Source organism: Danio rerio, chromosome 19 (assembly GCF_052040795.2).
Source record: "Danio rerio strain M-AB ecotype USA chromosome 19, GRCz13ab, whole genome shotgun sequence".
In the NCBI taxonomy this organism is placed as follows: Eukaryota; Metazoa; Chordata; class Actinopteri; order Cypriniformes; family Danionidae; genus Danio; species Danio rerio.
In genome coordinates, this window is record NC_141039.2 from 40,669,130 (window position 1) to 40,694,284 (window position 25,155).

Genomic DNA, 25,155 nt, shown 5'->3' on the forward strand with positions numbered 1-25,155 from the left:
CGATTTAAAAAAATGCTTAAGAAAAGTCACACCTTTAAGGGCTACATATCCAAACCTCCAATAATGCAGACATGAGGATCCGTTTTCTCAGCCTCAAAAACAAACATTCTTGTGTTCAGAAGCTCGTATGCTAAATCAACAGCGCACATATTCAAAAACCTCCTCAGGTATTCAGTAAAGGCGGGAGTGTGAGAAACACACAGACACAGCTGCGTCCAGTCAGCTTTCTGTGAGCTCCACTGGACAAACCGAATCTCCTCCTCCATCGCTGCCGATGGTTCCTCGGGTCCGTCCGATCTCAGTCTGAGGGTCTCTCTGAGCTCTCAGGGGCAGGCTGTAGGGCTGGGTTACACCTCTCTCATTCCTCCCCTCAAGTCTCTGCCACTGTGTTTTTCTTCCCCGTCCTGGGCACAGCACACACGCTCACACACACCTCTCCTTTTTCCCTGAATCCACCATCCTGGGCTGAGAAGCCAGGAGAGAGGGTGGCTAGGTTTGGAGGAACCGTTGGATTTTGGATAGTGAATCTTCACCATGGCTGAGTTCTTCATCGTCCTCAGGAGTTTGGTTCTGCTGCAGGTCCTCTGCTTGGCCTTATCGCAAGTGGTGAGTTTGGCTGTGGTTTGAATACGTTTCTATTGATGCTGGATGATCTAGGAGGAAAACACACACTCAAAAAAAACCATCTGATGTTTGTTCTAACTTTTTTTTTTTTTTTAATTAGCTGAAACAACACAATTCTTGCGTTTTGTGGGACAACTTAATTGTTTTCTGTTCAATCCACTTAAATTAGTCAAAACTAATAAGCTAATTCCTTCATGATGTTTGGGACCCAGTGTACGCTGTCAAAAATGCAGGGTTCCACACAATTCAGTCATGCTATTTCAACACAAATCAATTAGGTTCACATAAATTTAAGTAGGTTGAACATAAAATAATTAAGTTTTCCCCAAATAAAGTCAAGATTTGTGTTGTCTATGCTCATTGTAAATAGGTAGTTTGAACAAGCACTGTAGAAAAGGCTGGGTTCCACACAATTCAGTCATGCTATTTCAACACAAATTATTTAAGTTAACTTAATCGTTTTTACAAATTTAAGTTGGTTGAACATGAAGCAATTAAGTTGTCCTAAAAACTTAAAAATTCAACTTATTTTAAATAAGTAGTTGTGAAATGAGTAGGTGAACAAGAAAAAAAAAAGTAATTTTTTTGAGTGTAACAAATTTTTTGAGTGTTTTTGTTTGATGAATTGTGATGTGATTTATTGTGGATGCAACTACCAGTCAAACCTCCAACAAATCCTTCAAACACTTAATTGACCAACTTTTCATCCTCAAAACTTTAAGATTTCCAACTTTTTGGGTCTTCTAAAATGCACACAAATGGATTATACTGCTTTCCAAATCATGCAGATGCTGGAGGCCTATTTATTATTTATTATTTTTATTTTTTTCGTCTCCATTTAGCATTATTTTTTGACTCTCAATGCTTAAACAGTTTGGTTCAGTAACTGAAACGAATAAACAGAGAGCTGCTGAATAAAATATGAAGCCCAAATTGAATATCAGGCAGATAAACAGAGAGAGGGGAGAGACGGTGGAAAAGGAGAGACTACAAAGAAGCCATTGAAAACACACTGCTATTCAATCAGACAGAAGCTGAAGCTGCTGTCAGCCCAATAACACATACTTGTTACATTTAGCTGGACATCCATAGCCCAGCGCTCGCTTGTAGCTCATATGCATAAAATGGATTGTGCAAATTGAAAGCGCACACATTATGGATTAAATTGCATAAAGTAATGCATTAAAAAGGTCAATCTTTGATGCTGAATGGGGGAGGGTCTGAATAAACATTCCCATCCCCTTTTTTTCCACCCCGGATACCCTGATTGCTTTGGCTTTTGATTTATTATTTTTTTAAATAATAAAACTCTACAAAAATAGGGTGTTTTGTATGTATTATGAATAATTTTAAGTAATAAATATGCAAACGTGCATGTGAAGAAATTATTTAATTGGTAAAAACTGAAATAAGCAGTACTAAATAACTACAGATTGAATGCAAATATATATATTTTTACATATTAAATAAAATTTAATTTACTAAAGCAAAAATAAATATATAAAAAGTATATAATAAAACCAAATATTACTAGAAAATTTAAAAAATATGAATAAAACATAGAAATACAATATACAGTAAATAATTAGGAATTTAACAGTGTTTTTATACTAGAGAGGTTCGCCTGTTTCACTTTTTTTTCTTTAATATATTTTTTAAAGGACATAAATGTTGCTTTTGCTGACTGTTGTAAACAAAACGTCAATTAATTGTTTAATTATATTGCTAAATTATATTATTTCACTATATTTTTACTATTATTTGCTAATTTAATTGTCATACACTTAGCTACAGGTACATAGACAGTACGCTGTGAGAATAAATAAATTAAACAACCAATAAATTAACTAAAAGCATTGATAAAATTAAATAATAATTAAATAAATTTAATAAAAACATTGATAAAATTAAATAGTAATTAAATTAATTAAATAAAAGCATTGATACAATTAAAAATTAATTAAATAAATTAAATAAAAGCATTGATAAAATTAATTATTAATTAAATACAATAAATTAAAGTAAAGATAAAAGTCCAGACACGAAAATACCACCACATTTTCTACAGACTTTTTCTCTCCTGATACAGCATATCCAGATTTTTTACATTTTCATTATTTTTCACAACTTTTTTTCTTGTATAGATTGCAATTTAGATTTAATGTGTGAATCCTTCAATAATGACGAAACTAAAGCTCTTTCTGTGTGTTTGATTTTAGACCGGTCCACCCGGAGCTCAAGGCCCCGCTGGTTCCCCTGGTCCTGCTGGAACTCCCGGAGCCGACGGCATTGATGTGAGTATTGAAGCTGAACTACAGGTCGAGCTCCTACAAAGACACTCATTGTGCACCTTGTTTCATGAGCCCTACCTTCATCTGCACTTTCAAAATCTTGCCAACAGAGGGCGCTTGAAATAAAAATAACCACACAAAAGGGTTCTGTTAGATGTTGCCCCTTTCCCATATTGAGAGAGGGAGAGAGAGAGAGATGGTTATTTGATACAGTTGAGGCCTATGCTGGATTTAGAATAAAGACACTCAGCAGGATAAACAATGAGTTTGACTGATTCATAATAGAAACAGAATCCAAATGGTTCTCTACTCTGTAAAATATTATTGCTGCCTATTTTTGTTGTTGTTAAATCAAAGGAACTTTTCTAGTCAGAATAAACAGCAAAAATCAGTCACTCGAAAAACGTGGAGGAATATTAAAAAGGCTTTACTGACATGGCAATTCCTTATCTTTTTTACTCATCTCAACTTACATCAAGTCCACCTGAATAAAAAGTTGAAATCATCAACTTTCAGTAAAAAAATCAGTAAAAGCATTTGTTTTGATTACTTTTTGTAATATAATTTGTTTACAGTGTATGAAATTCTACGAATATTTCAATATATTTAATTTTATTTTGATATGTATAATGTCAGTATACATGATTTAATAAAAATGATCACACACCCAATTCTGACACTCATGGCGAAAGACTATAAATCTGAGTAATAAAAGCTACAAGATGCACTGCAAAAAAGTTTTTTAGTTGAATGAAATTGACTTTTCTAGACAACTTAAATCAGTCAGACTTACTAATACTACATTAAACCTTGTATAGCTAATAACATTGAACTGAAACCTGATTAATTTATTAAATTAAGAAAAAGTAACATTAAAAAAAGTTTGCTGTCATGGCTTTTTGGTGTACTTACAGTTGAAGTCAGAATTATTAGCATCCGTTTTTTACACCCAATTTGACTAGATATTTTTCAAAACTCTTCTATACAGCTTAAAGTGACAAGTAAAGGCTTCACTAGGTTAATTAGGTTAACTAGGCAGGTTAGGTTAATTAGGCAAGTTATAGTATAACAATGGTTTGTTCTGTAGACTATTGAAAAACATAGCTTAAAGGGGCTAATAATTTTGATCTTAAAATGGCTTTAAAAAATTAAATACTGCTTTTATTCTAGCCAAAATAAAACAAATCAGACTTTCTCCAGAAGGAAAAATGTTATCAGACATACTGTGAAAGTTTTCTTGCTCTGCTAAACATAATTTAGGAAATATTTAAAAAAGAAAAAAAAAAATGACTCTGACTTCAACTCTATTTCTCATTGTTGACTTTTTAGTAGTCAGCGGAGCTACACTTTATTTAAATGATTTTACATTCTGTTAAATACGTGTCAGTTAACTTTCATTAGAGTATTAGTAGACTAGGATTAATAGATTATGTTGATGTACTTGCTTGCAGTCAGTTAATTATAGTCAGTGTGTGTGTGTGTGTGTAGTTGCAAAGCTGCTTATAGTCAATAGTTTGTCAGAAAGAGCAAAATTATTAATATTAAAATCTCATATATCATAGTCATTTTTCTACCGCTTAATAATTTGTATTATATTTTTTTACAGGGTGAGAAGGGGCCCCCTGGACCTCCTGGACCAAGAGTAAGTAGTGATCAGAATTGGACTTTATTTTTTTTAACTAATCCAGTACTGCATTTCTGAAATAATTCAAATTAGTTTATTTTGTTGCTCAAGAATCTTGTTTTGGTACTGGCAGTGTTGAAAACAATGTTCTGCTGCTTAATGTTTTGTGCAAAGCATGGTACATAATGCTTCGTGAGTAGAACAATAAAAAGAGCATCACAAACAGAAAAGTTCAAATATGGTCAAATATGGTAAATATCCTTGCTGATTAAAGGGTAATGTGTTAATTTAATTTGAATAATTTATGCAATAAAACCAAATTCATCTAATTATTTTGTATACTCTCAGAAAAAAAATAGTTCAATGTTGTACCAAAGAAGGTACAAACCTTTACTCTTGTCACTGAGGCAGTACCTTTTTATGGGACAGAATTGTACCTTAACCTCCTGAGACCCCGCCCATTGACTTGTGACCTCTGTAGTGGACATTGTATTTTAATGAATTTTTAAAAAAAATTTTGAGCTAGTCTGTCAAGTCCTGTTGTACTGTTCAGAGGACATCATGGGTTTTCTAGTGATATGTCATTTGATTGGCTGGCATGCTAGGAACCACTTCTTACACTGCATCCAAAATGGCTGACATACAACATACATTTTATGGGAAGGAGAGACGTATCAAATTCAGCATTTTAAATGGTTTTTACTATTATCAATACATATACAATTGTTTATTAAAGTGTCAGGAACAACACATTTAGCTTTCAAAGCTGTTACCTAGTTTGTGTTTCAAAATATTATCCTTTTTTAAATGTCCACTATAGTGGACATCAGGACCATCTTAATGTAATTAATATATGTTGCAGCGGGCAGAACTGAAGCAGAGATGATTCTTTATAAGATAGTCGAGAGAGACTCTGATTTAGAGTCTGAAAACAAGACAATTAGAGTATTAGAAACAACTAGAGAATGACAACGAGTTTTAAATCGCTTTTATGTTAAATTTGTTTTAGATTAACATTACTTCTTTTATTTATTTATTTATTTATTTATTTATTTATTTTTGAGTTCTGCCCTCTTTCAGACTAAACTGTTTCAGGGATTTCAATACAAAAGGAAAAAAATGGCTTTTGTTTACTTTTTGTTACATCAATATTGGATTAATATCCCTTTACAGCCATATCCTGTACAGTTTTGTTGTCTGAGTTTGGCTGTCGTTTCAACCTATAATGGTCCTGTGGTCCACTACAGTGGACATGCTGTAAAATAAAAAATAATAACAAAATGTAAAAACTCTAAATTGTAGAATTATTTAATCCAAAGGATGTAGGAAATCACAGAAAAAAGAAAAAAAAATATTTGGGTCTCATGAGGTTGAGACAAAGAAACAAATGTGTACCATTGCAGTTTGTACCTTGAAGGACATGATTTGTACCATGGGAAACCAAAATGTACCTTTATTTTTTGTAAACCTGCAGATACAATATTGTACCTTCATCAAAGGTACAGATCTGATCCACGAAGGTACCACTACAGTGACAAGACACTTTGTACTTTAACAGTGTCAAAAACACTTACCAAACATCTTTTTTAAAATGCCTTAAATGTTGTTTACAATATATATAGATTTGTTTTGTTTTATAGAACTTAATAATTAATGTTTTAATTTCTTTAAACATATATCTTTTTAATGTTAATGTTTTAATATGGAGGCTATTCATAAATAACTTTGCCTTTCCAGTCATATTTATTTTCATAGATATTGTAATAAAGGAGTTTTTCAACACATTTGTATCTTTTATATGAAAACAATTGTGTCCTTATTTCAGTTGTACCATAACAGAACAGTGTAGTAAGCGGTATTTTATGTACCTGACAAGGTACAATTTTTACAAAGGTACAAAACTGTTCCTCAAGCAACATTACTTGTACCAACGTGTACCTTTTTTTTCTGAGAGTGTACCAGTTTTACATTGCACTCTCAGAAATAAGGGTATGCAAGCTGTCACTGGGGCTGTCCCTTTTCAAATGGTACACATTCGTACTTAAAGGGTCAATATTTGTACCTCAAAAGTATATATTATAGTACCTGAAAAATTTTAACAGGAGAACTTTTGTACTTTTAAGGTACTAATATGTACCCTTGAGGTATTAATATGAACCTTTTAGGTACAAATGTGTACCTTTTAGTGACAGCTTATGTACCTTTACTTCTGAGAGTGTGTAAATATCTGTTATTTCACTGGTGCTCATAATTCATGGTGTTTTCCATTTATATACGCCTAATTTAGGACCTAAACCTCTGCTCTGACAGTTTATTATTATTTTACAATGAAAATACCATGCTAGAACATTCTTACTTTGTTACGTGAACCACTTTTACAGGGTCAAAAGGGAGAGTCGGGTGAGCCTGGGCCTGATGGACCCCCGGGTGAAGATGGCATTGATGTGAGTTATCATTTCTATGAAATATTATTACACATGTGAATAGCTCATTTGGAAATAAAAAGCAGCTCTGGCAGTGATCTGACTATATTTATGTGATCGAGCATGACGGGGAGCTTGATCTCATTTTCATTCAATGCAGCTGCTCTGTAATGAACACTGGCATTTGAAAGGCTGTTCTGCTGAAGGTTATTCACACCTACACGCGAAAATGTTGCCATTAGTCTGAGAAATGGAGATGTTTTCTTCTAATGAGCCAGACTTTCTCAGTCACATGCTAGGAAGCAAACATTCCTTATTGGATTTAGCGGTTAATCCGCTCAGGAATGCCAATCTGTGGGTTTCCTCTCAGCGGACTGATAATCTGAGGAAGTCTGTACCGATAATATAGATTTTGTTTCTGAAGGTAATATCTACAGATCTTTACATATTACTGCTTATGAATCACAATTAATCCGTTGAATCAACATATTTGTGCTAATATGATCCAGCGAATGATTCTGTATCATGATTATATGATTGCATAAAGAATCGTAGAGTCACTGATTTCAGCTTTTCCTGTAATTCTACCAATTAACATTAGATATAGTCATCATGTGTGTGACACTGAGGGGGTTATCATTTAAATCTTGATGAATTTACTTTATTATGATATTGTGTTTATGTTTTTTGTTATGTGCTTTGTATTTCAATTCAACTTAATTTAATTTCTGTTTATTTCTAGAGCGCCTTTACAATGTAGTTCAGTTGTAGTACAGTTCAGTTCAGTTCAGTGTGGTTTAAAATTCACTGCTGAGAGTTCCAACACTAAAGAGCAACCGATGTGCAGCTCCACAAGTCCCAAACCAAGCAAGCCAATGGCGACATTGACAAGGAACAAACTTCACCAATTGACGAAAGTGAAGGGAAAAAAACCTTGAGAGAAACCTCATTTGGGCACGTCCATTTCTCCTCTAGCCAAAGTTCTTGTGCAGAGCTGCAGTCTATTTGAAATTTAGCTATGTAGTAAATTCTGGAGCAGTTCTTTGATTGTCCACTGTCCCTGTCAAATAATTTAAATAATTATTAATTAAATAAAATTATTAATAATTTAAAACATATATATATATATATGTATATATCCTAAATTTCCTAATGTCTTATTCTTTTATTATTACAATATATTGGAGTTGATGTCTGATAATTATCCTGATGGCTTGTTTTACTGTTTTTCTCCAGGGTTTGATTGGGGCGAAGGGTGAGAGGGGTCCTCGTGGTAATCCTGGACCAAAGGTGAAGAATATATGAATATAATATGGGTGCAAAATTAACACAATTTATATTTATGTGGGTCACCACTTTGGCACACAATATTATCATTGACATAAACCGTTTCTTTCCAGTCATTTCTTATGTTAACAGGAGTATAATGGATGAAAACATTTTAATAGTGATCTAATAAACATTCTAATTCCATATTGTGTTTTACTGATTTTCACAGGGTCAGCCAGGGCCTAGAGGACCAGCAGGACGACCTGTAAGCATGGCATCTTTTATAAACAATTTTTAATGCTGTAAATGGGACAACTTACCCCAAAACCAAACCTTCCAAACCAACACAATCTCACGGCAATTCGTAACTTTTTCATTTAGTGGCTAATTCGTATGAATTCGTACGATCTAATTCGTACAATTTAGTACGATTTGCTTTTCCCCCAATGACGGTTGGGGTTAGGGGTGGGGTTAGGTGCCACGCCTCCTTTTTAAAATCGTATCATTTCGTACGACTGAAATCGTACGAATTCGTACGAATTAGCCACTAAACTAGCAAAACGTAAAATACTTACGTTTTCTCGTGAGATCAGGCTGTCCAAACCTTTGTAAATTTCAGTTTTCTGCTAAATGTTGTGAACTCATATAGACCTGCATGACTCATATAGTATTTTTCCCTACTCTGGGTATCAACATTCTTCAAAATATTTTATTTTGTGCTCCAGAAAAAATCTAAATTTGTAAAGATTTGGAAGCTTTTCAGTAAATAGTAAATTGGATATTTTGTGTGAAGTATTCATTCTACTCGCAGTTACTCCACCTATTCAACAGGTGACTCTGTGGTACAACATTTCTTTAGAATGGTTTTTGTGTTTTTTTAGTGCTAATGGACTACACTGGAGCTCTGTTTATAATATATGTATTTATTTTGTTTATCTACTTTACCTTTAGGGACCTGGACTGCCTGGACTTCCTGTAAGCAAAACTATTTTACATGTCAATGACAACTAAATGTCAAATTATAAATTGGGAAATGTATTACATACCAAAATGGAAGTTGTATGGGTTAAAAACTACTGTTGATCCAATAAAAAATAAAATAAATAAATAAATAAATAAATAAATAAATAAATAAATAAATAAATAAAATCTATCATGTATTCAATAGCAGTTTTTGTATATACCCTTATCAAATTTGACTTGGTTTTATTAGTTAAATCTTTTTCTTTCTTTCTTTCTGTCTTCCTTCCCTCCTTCCTTTCTTTCGTTCTGTCTTCCTTCCCTCCTTCTTTCCTTCCTTACTTCTCTTTCTTTCTTTCTTTCTTTCTTTCTTTCTTCCTACATTCCTTCTTTCTTTCTTCCTTCCTTTCTTCCTTCCTTACTACCTTCCTTTCTTCCTACCTTTCTTCTTCCTTGCTTGCTTCCTTCCTTCCTTCTCTCTTTCTTTCTTTCTTTCTTTCTTTCTTTCTTTCTTTCTTTCTTTCTTTCTTTCTTTCTTTTTTTCTTTCTTTCTTTCTTTCTTTCTTTCTTTCTTTCTTTCTTTCTTTCTTTCTTTCTTACCTTGCTTTCTTTCTTTCTTTCTTTCTTACCTTGCTTTCTTTCTTTCTTTCTTTCTTTCTTTCTTTCTTTCTTTCTTTCTTTCTTTCTTTCTACACAATTATAATTATAATCCTTCCTTCCTTCCTTCCTTCCTCCCTCCCTCCCCCCTCCCTTTCTTTCTTTCTTTCTTTCTTTCTTCCTACATTTTTTCTTTCTTTCTTCCTTCCTTTCTTTCTTCCTTACTACCTTCCTTTCTTCCTACCTTTCTTCTTCCTTCCTTGCTTCCTTCCTTCCTTCCTTCCTTCCTTCCTTTCTTTCTTTCTTTCTTTCTTTCTTTCTTTCTTTCTTTCTTTCTTTCTTTCTTTCTTTCTACACAATTATAATTGGTATAACTAATAATTTACTACAAATAGTACACTATGAAAAATTCTGGATTAAATGTGGGTAAAAATTAAATACATTTGCATTGACAAAATCCTAATGGGTTGTCCATATTAGACCCTGCATTTGTGATATATGCACTCTAATAAATGCAGACTTGTTTTAACCCAACACTGGGTTAAGTATGGACAAACTCAAGAGTTGGGTTGCAAAATGTGTCAGTGGTTAGAACTGTCAGCTCACAGACAGAGGGTCACTGGTTTGAGTCCGGACTCCATTTCTTTGTGAGTTTATGGATGTTTCCCAGTACTGGGTTGCAGCCGGAAGGCCATTCGCTGTGTAAAACATATGCTGGAATAGTGGGCAGTTCATTCCGCTGTTGCGACCCCTGATAATTATTGAATCAATACCCTAGATTGGATTTGTCCATATCTGACCTGAGGTTGGGTAAAACAACCCAGCATTTTTTAAAGTGTTATTGATCATGTGCTAAAAGACAATGATCAGGCATTCATGATGGCATAAAGAGTTAAAGCCAGAATTATTATAATTATATTATCATTCCTCCCAAATTCTGTTTAATGTAAATATTTTTTTAACATTTCTAAACATAATAGTTTTAATCAATTTTTTAATAACTGCTTTCTTTTATATTTGCCTTGATGTTGATATGTTATATTTTACTAAATATTTTGTGAGATGCTAGTATTCAGCTTAAAGTGCAATTTAAAGGCTTAACTAGGTTAATTAGGCGAGTTAGGGTAATTAGCAAATCATTGTATCACAGGGATTTCTTCTGTTGCCAGCTGATAAAAATATTGCTTAAGCGGGCTAATAATATTGACCCTAAAATGGTTTTACAAAAATAAAAACTGCTTTTATTCTAGCCGAAATAAAACAAATGAGACTTTCTACAGAGAAAACAAAATTATAGGAAATACTGTGAAAAATTCCTTGCTCTGTTAAACATTTTTTGGAAAAAAGAAAAAAATAATCACAGTATGGATAATAATATTGGCTTCAACTGTACGGTGTCAGTTTGACTTTAAACTAAATCACAAGTTGATTTTTTTCATCATTTTCTCACATGCAGTTTCAGTGAGAATAATCTGCTCCACATTTACATGCAGTTACAAACCCTACAATTCCTCATGAATCCTAATGGAATCTTTGCCCGCAGAGGTTCCTTCTGTTCTGCTCTTGACAGCACACCCTTATTTATGCATTCGATTAATCAAGAAGTATCTCATTTCACTGTTCATTATCTCATTACAGGGAGCAGCAGGGCCCATTGGGCTTCCTGGACAAATTGGACCTACAGGACCAAAGGTGGGTCTCAATCGAATACATCCTCATAATAAGATGACAGTATACAAATCTGTTCTGCTTAAGAATGCTATTTAATACTTAACCTTTGTTACTAGCTAAAACCACTGTTTCTGCAGTAGCTCAAAAGGGGTTTAAAGGGTCAGTTCATCCCAAAATGAAAATTTACTCACTATTTACTCACCCAAACCTTTTAAAGTTTCTTTATTCTGTTGAACACTAAAAAAAGATGTTTTGAAGAAAGCTGAAAACCTGTAAACCATTGATTTCCATATTAGGGAAAACAAATACTATGGACTTCAATGGTAACCGGTTTCTAGCTTTCTTCAAAGTATCTTGTTTTGTGGTTTTCAAGTCAAGAAATGACTCTGTAATGTCACGATCATCAGCGATCGTAACTTCAAAGATCGCTGGATCTCACTCACAATAACTTATGGACTACAAATCCGCCATTTCTGGACTACATTTTCATACATGCACGTTTCCTCATACTGACTGATTACACCCGCACCACCTGAGGATTGTCAAAGACTGATTACACACACTATTTAAGCAGCACAAACACTCACTTCCATTGCCGAGTCTTGTTATCTGTGAAGTGATATTTCAATTCCTAGTCTTGTTTTTCATGTTTTGACCTTGTTAGCCTTTTTGTCTCAGTCTGCCGCCTGCTTTCTGACCTCTCGTCTGATATCTTTGTCTACGTTTCTGGATTGCCTTTATACATCTTTATACAATGGCACCTGTGGTGATCATTGCTTGCCCGACTCTGAATAAACCTGCAAGTGGATCCTCACTTCAGTTGTCTCTGTCACTCCCCATTGTACAGTAAAGCCATATAATTGTGCTTTGAATTACAGCAGGTTTTTTTTTTTTATGATGGGGGGGGGGGGGGGGGGGTTGGGATGGGGTTAGGGGTTGGAGGGGGGTTGACACCACCAATTGATCTTTGATTCAACCCTGACAGACGATGATGAATGGGGGTCAGCCCCTGAATACAGAGAAAAATAGTTTCATCTGATCTGCATCTTAAATAATGTTAAAGAGGTGGTCCAGAGTGTATTAGAGCTTGGCTGTGTTTATAGGGTACAAAGTAATGTGTGCTGATGCTTAATTTGTTGAAAATTTCATTATTTTTTTCATATATCTTACAGCTACTCAGCTAAAATGAAATGACTGTCATATTTCCTAGTTCCTCTGAGGACCCGCTCTCAATAGGCTCTTATTGGTTGGCTAACGTAATGTGCTGTGGTTCACAGATCAGCTCCACATCACCAGGAAGCATCTCTGTTAGAACATTACTGCACCTCTGGCGACGTCCCTTTTTATAAAACCAATAACCCGGATGAATTTTTTTGTAGTCCCTGAACTTCGTTCGCTGTAGACTTTGCTAAGCTAACTCTAAAAACCAATGTCTCCATTTGCATTGAACTTTGAGCGTCTTAGATTCAGAGATGTTGTTTATGTTCACACAGCTACATTACACATCAACTAAAGTTTAAAATATGAAATCGTCGTGGACCACCCCTTTAATAGTTAAAATAATAGATAATAAAATATATATTTGACCACCCCATGACGGTTCATTCTGTTGCCAATCAGTCTATGCGAGAAAATATTCATTCAACAGTCTGAAACTGAGCAAAGATAGACAACATAAGTGTTCACAAGTAAAGTAAATGTTTGTTTCTACATACAGCCTCAAAGTAAAGTCAACAGATGCAGTTTAGATGCATAGTTGTATTGTTTGACCTACAGTAACCTCTGAAAAAGCCAATCAGAAGATACTGTAGGTCAGAAACACTAAAAACTCAAATACATTTTATTAATAAATTAGACGTAATTAAAAAACAATTACATAAGTTTGATTGACTGAAGCATGTATTACACAAACATTCCTAAAAAAGTTGACTTTCCCCTTCCTCCCAATTGTCAATGTATAATTCGCCCCTTGCATATAAATGAATGGACTACTGATCTGGTGTCTACTTGCTCTCAAATCTCTCCTCACACAGGGTGTCATGGGAAGTCCCGGACCTTCAGGATTACCAGGACCTCCAGGCAAGCCTGTAAGTCACAGTAATGTTTCATTTACTTCACTATGAAATATCGTCTTCTCAAGTTAAATCACAAAATGCAATCCTCTGTATAAATCTGTGGAGCTGATAATAAATCAGTGTCAGGACTGTGTAATATGACATCTCATCTCATCACTGCTGCATTCTGGGTGAACGTTTTATTTCATTTTCTACTCTATTTCATCTAATTTCTTGAGGGCATCAATTTGGGATCTGCTTCAGAACTCTTTTACTTTATAATCAATGATATTCTGATTCTCTTTTCTTTCTGTGCAGTATACAGTATATCTACCTGCATGTAAATGCTCTTTCTAAATGTGAATGTAAATGTAAATCTTATTATGTCATTTTCAGGGTCCACCAGGGAAGTTTTTGGGTCTAGAGGAAGGCAGCGCCGACTTTCAGGTAAGAACAAACTACAATGTGTCACGGCTTTCGAGCATTTTCTACAAAAAAAAAAAAAAAAAAAACATTTAAAAAGGCTGAAAATGGATCACTCAGCTTCAGAAATGATTATTAAATTATTGTTAAAATTGGACAAATTGGGCAGTACGGTGGCTCAGTGGTTAGCACTGTTACCTCACAGCAAGAGGCTTGCTGGTTCAAGCCCCGGAGTTTGCATGTTCTTCCTGTGTTTGCATGGGTTTCCTCTGGGTGCTATAGTTTCCCCCACAGTCCAAAGACATGCACTATAGATGAATAGGGTAAACTAAAATGTCCGCAGTGTATGAGTGTTTGCATGAATGTAAGGTGAATTTGGGTATTACCCAGTGCTGGGTTGTGGCTAAAAGGGCATCCATTGTGTGAAACATATGCTAGATAAGTTGGTGGTTCATGTTCACGGTTCATCCCTGATAAAATAAAGGGACTAAGCATAAGGAAATTTAATGAATGAATGAACTGGACAAAAAATATTTGGAATATTTGTTGTTGAAAATGTTTGACTTCACTATCAGTTATGAATTTATATTAGACAATTTAAGGCAGACATAAGCGCACGCATATGCTCCGGCGCAGCCTTCGCGTGGTTGCATAGACCTCACAGTGGCTGTCGCTGACACTTACGCGCACATCTGTAACTACACGTCACGTAGCGCAAGCTCTGTGATTGGTCAACGTAGTAGCACTGATGAGTAGGAGCGGAGGTGAGAGTTGCATGAGCACGATAGAGCAAGTGTTTCCAAGTGTCGAGTCCCATGAAAGTGCTCCAGATAGAAACTTTTGTTTTGTGTTTACCTTAAGATTAAAGTTGTTGCATGTCTGCCGGTTCCCGCCTCAAAATGAGCAAGTTTGAGCCACTCAGAAAAAAACAAAACATCAGCAAAGAAAATTGACACAGAGGAACATAAACACCTACTGCCAGCTAGTGTTTCGGAAGTGTTATTGCAGAGCAACCCAAATGCTTACGTCGTGGATCATGCCGATCACTCAACGCAGAAGTAGACTTGCAGGCTTTAGACTGATCTCTAATTAATTTAGATTAATTTAGACAATTTTAGATTTTCTTATGAATACAGTTTTATTTATTCATTTTCTTTTTGGGTTAGTCCCTTTATTAATCAGGGGTGGCCACAGCGGAATGAACCGCCAACTTATCCAAAATATGCTTTACACAGCGGATGCCCTTCCAGCTGCAACCCATCTCTGGGAAACATGCATACACACTCATCCACACACATCCACTACAATTTAGCCTACCCAATTCACCTGTACCGCATGTCTTTGGACTGTGGGGGAAACCCACGCGAACGCGGAACATGCAAACTCCACACAGAAACGCCAACTGACCTAGCCAAGGCTCGAACCAGTGACCTTTTTGTTGTAAGGCGAGAGCATTACCTACTGCGCCACTGCGTCGCCATACAATCTTATATTTAAAATTGCTGATTTAGTAAAGATAATATAACTTTTTTACATAATTGAGAAAAATGTATTTATTTAAATTCACATATACAATATATTCTAAGAAAAACATTTTGAGACATACAATTACAAATATAAAAATGTAAAAAAAAAATGATTAGCCTGTTGTGAAATGTAACCTTTCTTGTTAGTTTGCATATTAGTATTTGGCTTAAAGTGTTATTTGAAGGCGTAACTCTTAGGTCTCAAACTGAATTCCTGAAGGGCCGCAGCTCTGCACAGTTCTGCTCCAACCCTAATCAAACACGGCCAATCAAGGTGCTCAAAACTACTAGAGACTATTAAGCAGGTGTAAGTTGGAGGTGGTTGGAGCTGAACTATGCAGAGCTGTGGCCCTCCAGGAATTGAGTTTGAGACCATTGGCTTAACTATTAATTAGGCTAACTTGTCAGGTTAGGTTAATTAGTCAAATGTTTTAGTTTTTTTTGGATATTAAAAATAAATAAAAAGTCTTAAGGTCAATATTATTAATTTCTAGTAACACATTCTCCAGAAGAAAAGCATAATGAAAAATATTGATGGAAAAAAACACTGAGAAATCATTTTAATTTCACAAGAGGGCTAATAGTTATGTCTTCAACTTTAAATCCAAGGTAAAGCTATTTAACATACAGTACAGTATACCTATGTTTAAAATTATTACAACAACAATTTGATGCACTTATGCAGTATTTAACACAATGTATAATCTCGAATTCTTCAGTCCTGCACAGTACTGGGCATTTCTCTGATCTAAAATGCTCTTAATTACACTTCTTATCCGGTCTTTCTAAATGTTGCCCTCTCAGAACTGGCCAGAAAACTTCTCAGTATTTGCTTCTTCTCAGACGTTGCCCTGTTAGACCTTCCACACCTTCTATTGATCTCGCTGTTCATAGATTTTCTTAATGAGCTTCATTAAATGAGTGTCCTGCTCATTAGCACCTCTACAGAGGAAGAAGGTGCTGTGATCCGCATACAGGCCGCTTGACTACTTGTTCTCCTCCAGCTGGAGCCATGCACTGTCTGGATCAATCCCCATCATCCATTTACTTTAATTAAAGGCTGGTGGTCTGAGATCTAGAAACGGCCTGTTTTCACTCTGCTGGGATGCTTCGAGCTGAACTGATCTGACAGTTTGCTTGTTTAGCCTGTGCGATCTGGAGTGCTGCATTTGTTTTTGGTTAATCAAGTTATTTCTACTGTGTTTTCTAGTGTCCAACCAACTGTCCACCGGGACCGAAGGGTCCCCAGGGCCTGCAGGGAGTCAAGGTATATGTCTGCATTTTATTATTCACCTTTTTTTGATGTCCTATAATATTTTCTGTGATTTATGGGTGTAACTTTCATTAGATTGTCCTTCTAATTGACCTTATTCTAAAATGCGGAAGTGCGCCTGTTTTCGCGATTGTCTTAGAACTTCCGATTCAGTCGCCTATGGCAGAAATGACTAGGAATAATAAACGGCAGAAAATGGCCAAACTACTTGCTCAACAAACAAATGTTTGCATGACTACACAGACCAAGTAGCATAATATAATAAGAAAATATTAAATTGCAACATCAAGCAGCGTAACGAGCAGTTGTTAACGTCAAAAAATGAATGGAAGTGAATGAGACCGGAAGTCGCGAGACAAAAAGATTCAAATGGCAGCGCCCGCTCGTCAGCTGAGAATAAGGTGAATAAGTGCGTTCCAAATCGCTTACTTATGCACTATTCTATGCCATCTTGTAATAGGAGTAGTGCATTTTTAATAAATCATATATGTCTAATTTGGCAATCGTTTAACTTTGTCTGGGAAATGGTTTGATTTTCTGTTTAGTACATAAATGTTAGTGTACATGACAATGCCAAACTCTTAATAGGCTATGTTCACACTGCAGCCTAATGTGGCCCGAATCTGAATCTTTTTTCCCTCTCATAAGACTCGGGTAATGACACTGTGAACAACCCAAACCGCATGGAATCTGATCTTTTAAGTTCAGATTTGTGCCACTTTCATATGTAGTCTTAAATAAGATACAAATCTTGATGCTGCTCCTGCTTACTGTTGCTCCTGCTTACAGTATACACATTGTGTGCATAATTAGACATTTTGTGCTCTCCGTAATGTACTTTTGCACATGCCGGTCAGTCTAGGACAGGGATCACCAGACTTGTTCCTGGAGGTCCGGTGTCCTGCAGATTTTAACTCCAACCCTAATCAAACACACCTGAACAAGCTTATCAAGGTCTTGTACACTTGAAACACCCAGGCAGGTGTGCTGAGGCAAGTTGAAGCTAAACCCTGCAGGGCACCGTACCGCCAAGAACAAGATTGGTGACCCCTGGTCTAGGACCATGATCTGCCATGCAAAAAAATCAGATCTGAGAAAAAAAAAAAAAACAGATTTGCGCACTAAGCCATAGACTTCATGGTTGAGTGTACATACTGTATACATGGGACATTCTACCAAATACACTTTTACTAAGATTAAAAAATGTAACAGGGCCTAAAGTTTCAGCTTTTCCTCCTCAAAAAAAATAATAATATAGAAACATGCATAATATCACACAATTCAATAATAGAACGCATCCTTGATCACTGTCAGCTTTTCCTCCATCAAAAGATGTCATAGCCTTAAAGGTGTATTGAATGCATTATATGTTCAATTTAATACAGATGTGACAAAACATGAGAGCAATTGTAAATGTATTTGTATTGTAGTATTTAGAATGTATTTATAATTTTGTGTTTTTAATCAATTGACCCTTCACTTAGCCACACCCAAAAACCGCCACCCACCAATCGTGGCTTAGAAACTGTAACTATGCGCAGGAGCTCTGTCAAGCTTTCGAGCGAGGGAAACAAGCCAAAGCGTTGTGCATATGGATTGTGCAAATCTAATATTTCATTTACAAAACCCAAAACCCTAGAGGAGAAATGCCAGCGTGGATCAAACTTTGTGAGGGGTGCTAAAGGAGCGGACTTAATGTGGTTTTGTTTTGATATTCCTGACACAGTCATAGACAGCAATAACTCACACACCTCTTACCCTAAAAAGATCTAAACTGTGTTTCCTATAAAATTACAAAGCAGGTTATGTTTCCCAGCTGTTATGAGCACTGCTCGGTTTAAGCCCTCAGCCATAGTAGTCATACTAATAGCAGTCATATTTCCATTGGTTTCAAGCTACGAATAATTGAAATTACATATCAACAGAACAAAACCGAGAAGTGATCACAATCTGAGCACTTGCTTTCAATATACTTCACCCCGTAGCTGTTTTTCAGTCATTTATAACCCTCATGTCCATGTCAGAGCAACAGTTCACCAATATTTTCATCTGTCTTTTGGAGATTTAATCATTGGTGACGATGTTATAGCGGGTTAGTGTCTGCTTTTATATTTGGTGTGGGATTAATATTTGCTGGTAGGGAAATTCTATTTGTTCACTTCTGCTATTTATACTTTGACTTGTATTTCAATTGATTAATTAATTAATTAATTATTATTCTTTTTTTTTATTTATTTCTTCCACAACTGCAAATTAGAACAGAAACTGGATAAAGAGCACACAAACACACTGACAGATATAGGTACTGTACATTGTTTTGGGTCAATGATGCTAATATTTGACACAGTTCCATACATTTCCCCTGTCTGGCTGCTCTTTCTATGAATGAATTATGTAGAAGCACTGTCCATGCGTGTTTTCTTGTTGGTTAGTAACGGTATATTTCATTGCACAACAAGGCTTTTTGGCTAAAAAAGGGAAATCCCTATTAAATTGGTTATTATTAGATTATTTTTAAATTTCACCTCTCCTGCTGTGCATGAGCTAAGCTGTTGAATGGTTAGCGTATGAGGCGGCTAGGCTAACCTAGCTTCAATTTTGATTAAATTATTTTCTAATCGGTTGCCTATATGGTGAATATACCCCTGCAATGCATACTGCAGTCCTTTTTTTGTCTGGCTTTCTCAGATATCTCACCAGTTTGCCAAAAATGACTAATGATATCCCTGGCAATGTCTGACACTGGCACATACACATTGTAATAGACGTGCCAGGCATGGAAGCTTGACAGGCATAGCAACAGTAACTAAGGAGGGCAGAAGAGTCAATTGATGTGAATGATAACAACTTAAACTTGCTATTTCTGAAGGATTTTTTTCAAAATAATAGTTTTTAGCATAACAAAACTATTAAAGCTGTTCAATTTGGCTGAGGATAAGGACAATGACAGGGTTTGCACATTTATAAAGGGTTTTTAATACAAAAAAACAAATCTGAGAACCAAATGAATGACATACTGCTTTACAGAACAACTCACAGAAATCATAGTTTAAAAGGCTGTAGCCAGGTGCTGAAAAAGATGAAACAATGCAGTCAAATTTGTTGTCAAACTGATGTACATGTAAACCAAATTTATTATGGTTATATTTGCATAATGGAAATGATTTTGATGTAATGTTACTTGAAGGACCACACAGGAGTTTCGCATTATGGCTGTTACTATACTTGTACATAAAAATGATGTATTGGTTAGTTAGCATCTGGGACTATTTAAACATGTAATGAAGTGGTGATTAATCATGAAATTATTTTCCTTATAGGGACACAAAGGTCGTTCTGGGGTGTTGGGAGATCCAGGAAGCATCGGAAAAACGGTATGATGAATATCTAAATAATGCTATAAATACAAATATTATAATATTACATAAAAACACCAATACTAATGCTAGTAAAATTATTATTATTATTATTATTATTATTATTATTATTATTATTATTATTATTATTATTATTATTATGGTTATGTTGATTTTGTTAATAACATTAACAACAATAATTTCATATTTAAAATAATGAAAGTTACATATATACAGATAATATTTGTATTTATAATAATGACAAATATTTACATTATTAGGTCAATAGTATTAGTACAAAGTTACTATTTTGATTATTATTGCTATTTTTATTATTATTATCAACAACAACAACAACAAAAATAATAATAATAATAATAAACAATAAGAACAACAACAATAATAATAACACAATAATAATAATAATAATAATAATAATAATTATAATAACAACAACAACAAAAATAACAATATTAATAATAACAACAATTATTATTTAATAATAATTATTATTATAATTAATATTAATGTATAACACATTTTATACTGTAAAATTAATATCTCATTTAACAAGTTTAAATAACTAGTATTTTCCTTTTTATTTGTCTTAGTATTAGTGGTAATGATAATAAAATGAATAATAATTACAAGGTATTTTAGGGTATATTTATGTTTATGCTCTACCATATACTATTGATGCGTTATTTACTTTATGTACAGTTCTATTTAAGTAATAGCCACACAGTCAGTACACTTTTCAACCACAAAGGGGCTCTTCTGAGCCCTCTTCTAAATCATAAAATGACAAATGAAACTTTAAACTTCACAAATCTCATCATCACAAAATGACATGCAGGGAAAAATACTGTCTGTTTAAAAAAAAAAAAAACTAAAACAATGTCTATTATTAGGAATCCCAATCATGCGTTGAGCAGCCCCAGTATCTCTCCCAAAACACATCATCCAGAACAGGATTATGTGTTAATGAAGCCCCTCAAGGCATATAACAGCCTCTAATCTGAGTGTGAGTCACAGACAGAACACATTGACCCAGATGAAGGGAAACAGGGGCCCGGCAGGTACTGAGACGCTGCTGCGCTGTGAATTAATCAGACTTAATGAGCCCCACAAGGACATTAGAATGGACTGCAGGGACAGAGCGGATTTACCCCTAATGCAGAGCATGACTGTCCAAGCGCAAGCTTGTAAGTCTTTGGGAAGTCAAAGTGTGGCAAATTCAGGACGCACATATCTAAAGTGCATAACCAAATAGTAAAACGTAACTGAAGCAACAACTTCAAAGTGACAGGCCACATTCATTCAGTCATTCATTTTCTTTTAGGCTTTGTCAATTTATTAATCTGGGGTTGCCACAGCGAAATGAACCGCCAACTTATCCATCATATGTTTTATACAGCGGATGCCCTTCCAGCTGCAATCCATAACTGGGAAACACCCATACACACTCTTTCACACTCATACACTATGGCCAATTTAGCTTATTCAATTCACCTGTACCGCATGGGTAAAACCAAAGCACCCAGAGGAAACCCACGAGAACATGGGGAGAACATGCAAACTTCACATAGAAATGCCAACTGACCCAGTCGAGGCTCGAACCAGCAACCTTCTTGCTGTGAGGCAATTGTGTAACCCACTGTGCCACCATGACAGGCCACATAATATCACAAAATATGTTTATAAAGGAACTTTTTTTAAAAATAGGCTTATTTTACAACTCCACTTGAGTCAAACTGTTATTTTTTTTCAACTTTGAATTCATTGGAGCACTTTTAGCTTAGCTTAGCATGCATAATTGAATCAGATTAGACCATTAGCATCTTGCTCAAAAATGACCTAAGACCTTTGATAATTTTTCTATTTACAGCTTGACTTTCCTGTGGTTCCATTGTTGGGCAGCGACTGAAATAGCGTCTTTAGCTATATTGATGAAAGTTAGCTGATTTTTAGGTGCTGTGTAATATCATTGCACCTGCTGCAGCCAAGGTTCAGCAGCAAAGTTCCTTGATAATTACGCTGAAATGAGAATACAGTTCCTAGCCATATCAACCTAGAAAATAGCAACTTTTCACTCTGTCTTAGAAGACGATGTAACTACAGAAGAGTCAAGCTTTAAATAGGAAAATTATGGAAACTTTTAGGTGATTTTTTATCAAAATGCTAATGGTCTAATCCGATTCAATGATCTATGCTAAGCTAAGCTAAACTTTCCGATATCAAATCGACTGAATCGATAAAAAAATGGTAAAACTCATCTGTTTAATTCTTGGGAAGATGTAATATGAGCCAAGTGGATTGTTCCTTTATTTTTTATCCTTATCAATCTAGAAAATAACAACTTTTTTACTCTGTTTTAGTAGACGATGTAACCACAGAGGAGTCAAAGTTTAAATAGGAAAATTATCGAAACCCTTTGGTGATGTTTTTAGCAAAATGCTAACTGTCTGATCCAATTCAATGACCTATATGCTAAGCTAAGCTAAACTTTCCCTTTTCAACTGAATGGATTCAAAAATGGTAAAACTCATCTGTTTAATTCTTGGAAAGTTGTAATATGAGCCAAGTGGACTGTTCCTTTAGTTCCTAGCCTTATCAACCAAAAAAAAAATAACAGCTTTTACTTTGTCTTAGTAGACAATGTAACTACAGAAGAGTCCAGCTTTAAATAGGAAAATTATTGAAACTCTTTGGTGATTTTTTAGCAAAATGCTAATAGTCTAATCCGATTCAATGATCTATGCTAAGCTAAGCTAAACTTTAAACTAGCAGTTTCTGAACTTCCTCAAATGCCTTGATAGCAGTTTTAATTTGTTTAGAGAAAGTACATGTCTCGAAATCTCATGTTTTTTGTTTGAGTTGAGTTTGTACTATTTTGTCTTCATGTAAAAGAGATCTACCAGATCTAATATACTGAAACACGTGTGATTTCTTCCCCAAATGTATATCAGTAAGCATCGTTTCCAAACCTCAAACACCTTGTTCACAATATCTTGAATTTAAATAACATTAATTGAGTTGAGCTTGTAGTGTTTTGTCTTCATGTGAAAGAGGTGCTGGTGCACACGTCTAATATAATGATACACATGTGATTTCTTCCCTGACTGATGACATACACAGACACAACTGACATTTTAGGAACTCATGTTTGTCTGTGTGCTTCTGGCATATGCTTTGACAACTGACAAAGAAAAAATAGTTTAATACTCACACAAAATGTCATCTGACAGCCTTTTGTTTGTTGAAGGAGTAAATGAGCCACAAGCTGTAAAGGCTCCGCCCTTCTCAGGAAAAGGGGGTGGAGAGCAGCTGGTCATTTGCATTTAAAGAGACACACAAAAACTATTTTGATACCACTTAAATATGAACTTATAACATGATAAAATTAATAAATAGGTTACCAATAACCAAATGACAGATTCTGGGGTCCTTTGAGACTTTGATCTTGTAAAAAAAGAAGCAAATCCTAAAATATGCTTTGTGTTTTCCTCTTTAGGGTATAAAAGGTGAAGATGGCATCTCCGGTGAACAAGGGATCCCAGGCCCTCCAGTAATGTATTTATTTCTGTTCTGGTTTGCCATTGAATTATTTAAGCATCAGTTGCTGTTACATCAGCGCAAGTAATCTGAGCAGATTTTATAAATATCATGAGCTCACCTGGAAAATAAATAAGCTGCTCTTCTCTACAGGGCCCTCAGGGTCTGAGAGGGTATCCAGGAATGGTGGGGCCAAAAGGCGAGACGGTGAGTCACAGCTCCCAAAATACTACTCATTATCTGTTCATGCCTGCAACACAATTAGGCAAGGCAGGGCAAGGCAAGTTTAGTTATATAGCACATTTCATACTCAATAGTAATTCAAAGTGCTTTACATAAACAGGAATAGAAGAGACAAGTATAAGAAAATAAAAACGAATAGTAAAAACAGATTAAAATGTGTTAAAACAGGTTATAAAAGAATGAAAAAGAAAAAAAGTCATAATGGTGCGATCTGTTGGACGGAGCACATTGCTCATTCAGTACAGATGAGTTTGCAGTGTTGATTTGAATGTACCTAATGTTGGAGCACATCTGATCATTTCTGGAAGCTGATTCCAGCAGCGAGGGGCGCTGTAGCTGAAGGCGGATTTACCCTGCTTTGACTGAACTATTGCAAATTCTTGTTTATATGATCCTAAAGATCTGAGTGCTCTGTTAGGTTTGTGTTTAGTGAGCATATCTGTAATGTATTGAGGTCCTAGGCCATTTAGTGATTTATAGACCAGTAATAATACTTTAAAATCTATTCTGAATGTTACTGGGAGCCAATGTAAAGACCTGAGGACAGGTGTGATGTGCTCTGATTTCCTGGTTCTGGTCAGAATCCTTGTTGCAGCGTTCTGGATGAGCTGCAACTGTCTGACTGTCTTTTTGGGAAGGCCCGTGAGGACTCCATTACAGTAATCCACCCTGCTGCTGATAAAAGCATTAACAAGTATAGGTCTTCACTAGATACGAAGCATCTTATTCTTGCAATGTTTTTGAGATGATAGTATGCTGATTTACTAACTGCTTTGAGATGACTATTGAAACTCATATCTGACTCCAGAATAACACCAAGATTCTTGACCTTATATATTGTTGTTTGACCCTTTGAGCCAAGACATGCATTCACCTTGATCTCTGTTCCCAAATGCAATGACTTTAGTTTTCTCTTTATTTAACTGAAGAAAGTTTTGGCACATCCAACTGTTAATTTCATCAATGCATTGGCTGGGGGTGTCAATATGGCTGCAGTCATTAGGCAGTTAGGCTAAGTATATTTGTGTGTCATCAGCATAGCTGTGGTAGGAGATTTGGTTCTTTCTTATTATTTGGCTCAGTGGGAGCATGTAAAGGTTGAACAGGAGAGGTGCCAGAATTGAACCTTGTGGGACTCCACATGTCATGGGTGTCCATCTCGACCTATAGTACCTATAGCGACACAGTAACCTCTCCCTTCAAGGTAAGATCTGAAGCATTTGAGGACTGAAAACTAAAACTAGACAGACATTCAATTCAAAATAT

At 35.2% G+C, this 25,155-nt stretch overlaps 1 protein-coding gene across 2 annotated transcripts in view; it reads left to right on the top strand.

Moving 5' to 3' along the window:
- Positions 1-300: 300 nt before the first annotated feature.
- The window catches only part of col9a2 (procollagen, type IX, alpha 2), a 45,588-nt gene continuing 20,733 nt past the window's right edge, over positions 301-25,155 (top strand). The window contains exons 1-14 of one of the 2 annotated variants that reach the window (XM_088651295.1): positions 301-606; positions 2,844-2,918; positions 4,522-4,557; positions 6,921-6,983; positions 8,199-8,252; positions 8,461-8,595; positions 8,825-9,206; positions 11,427-11,480; positions 13,493-13,546; positions 13,910-13,960; positions 16,673-16,729; positions 20,056-20,109; positions 23,606-23,659; positions 23,800-23,853. In XM_088651295.1, the coding sequence (XP_088507421.1) occupies positions 13,499-13,546; positions 13,910-13,960; positions 16,673-16,729; positions 20,056-20,109; positions 23,606-23,659; positions 23,800-23,853 (318 nt within the window). In that variant the 5' untranslated portion in view covers positions 301-606; positions 2,844-2,918; positions 4,522-4,557; ... (4 more) ...; positions 11,427-11,480; positions 13,493-13,498. 2 annotated transcript variants of the gene reach the window in all.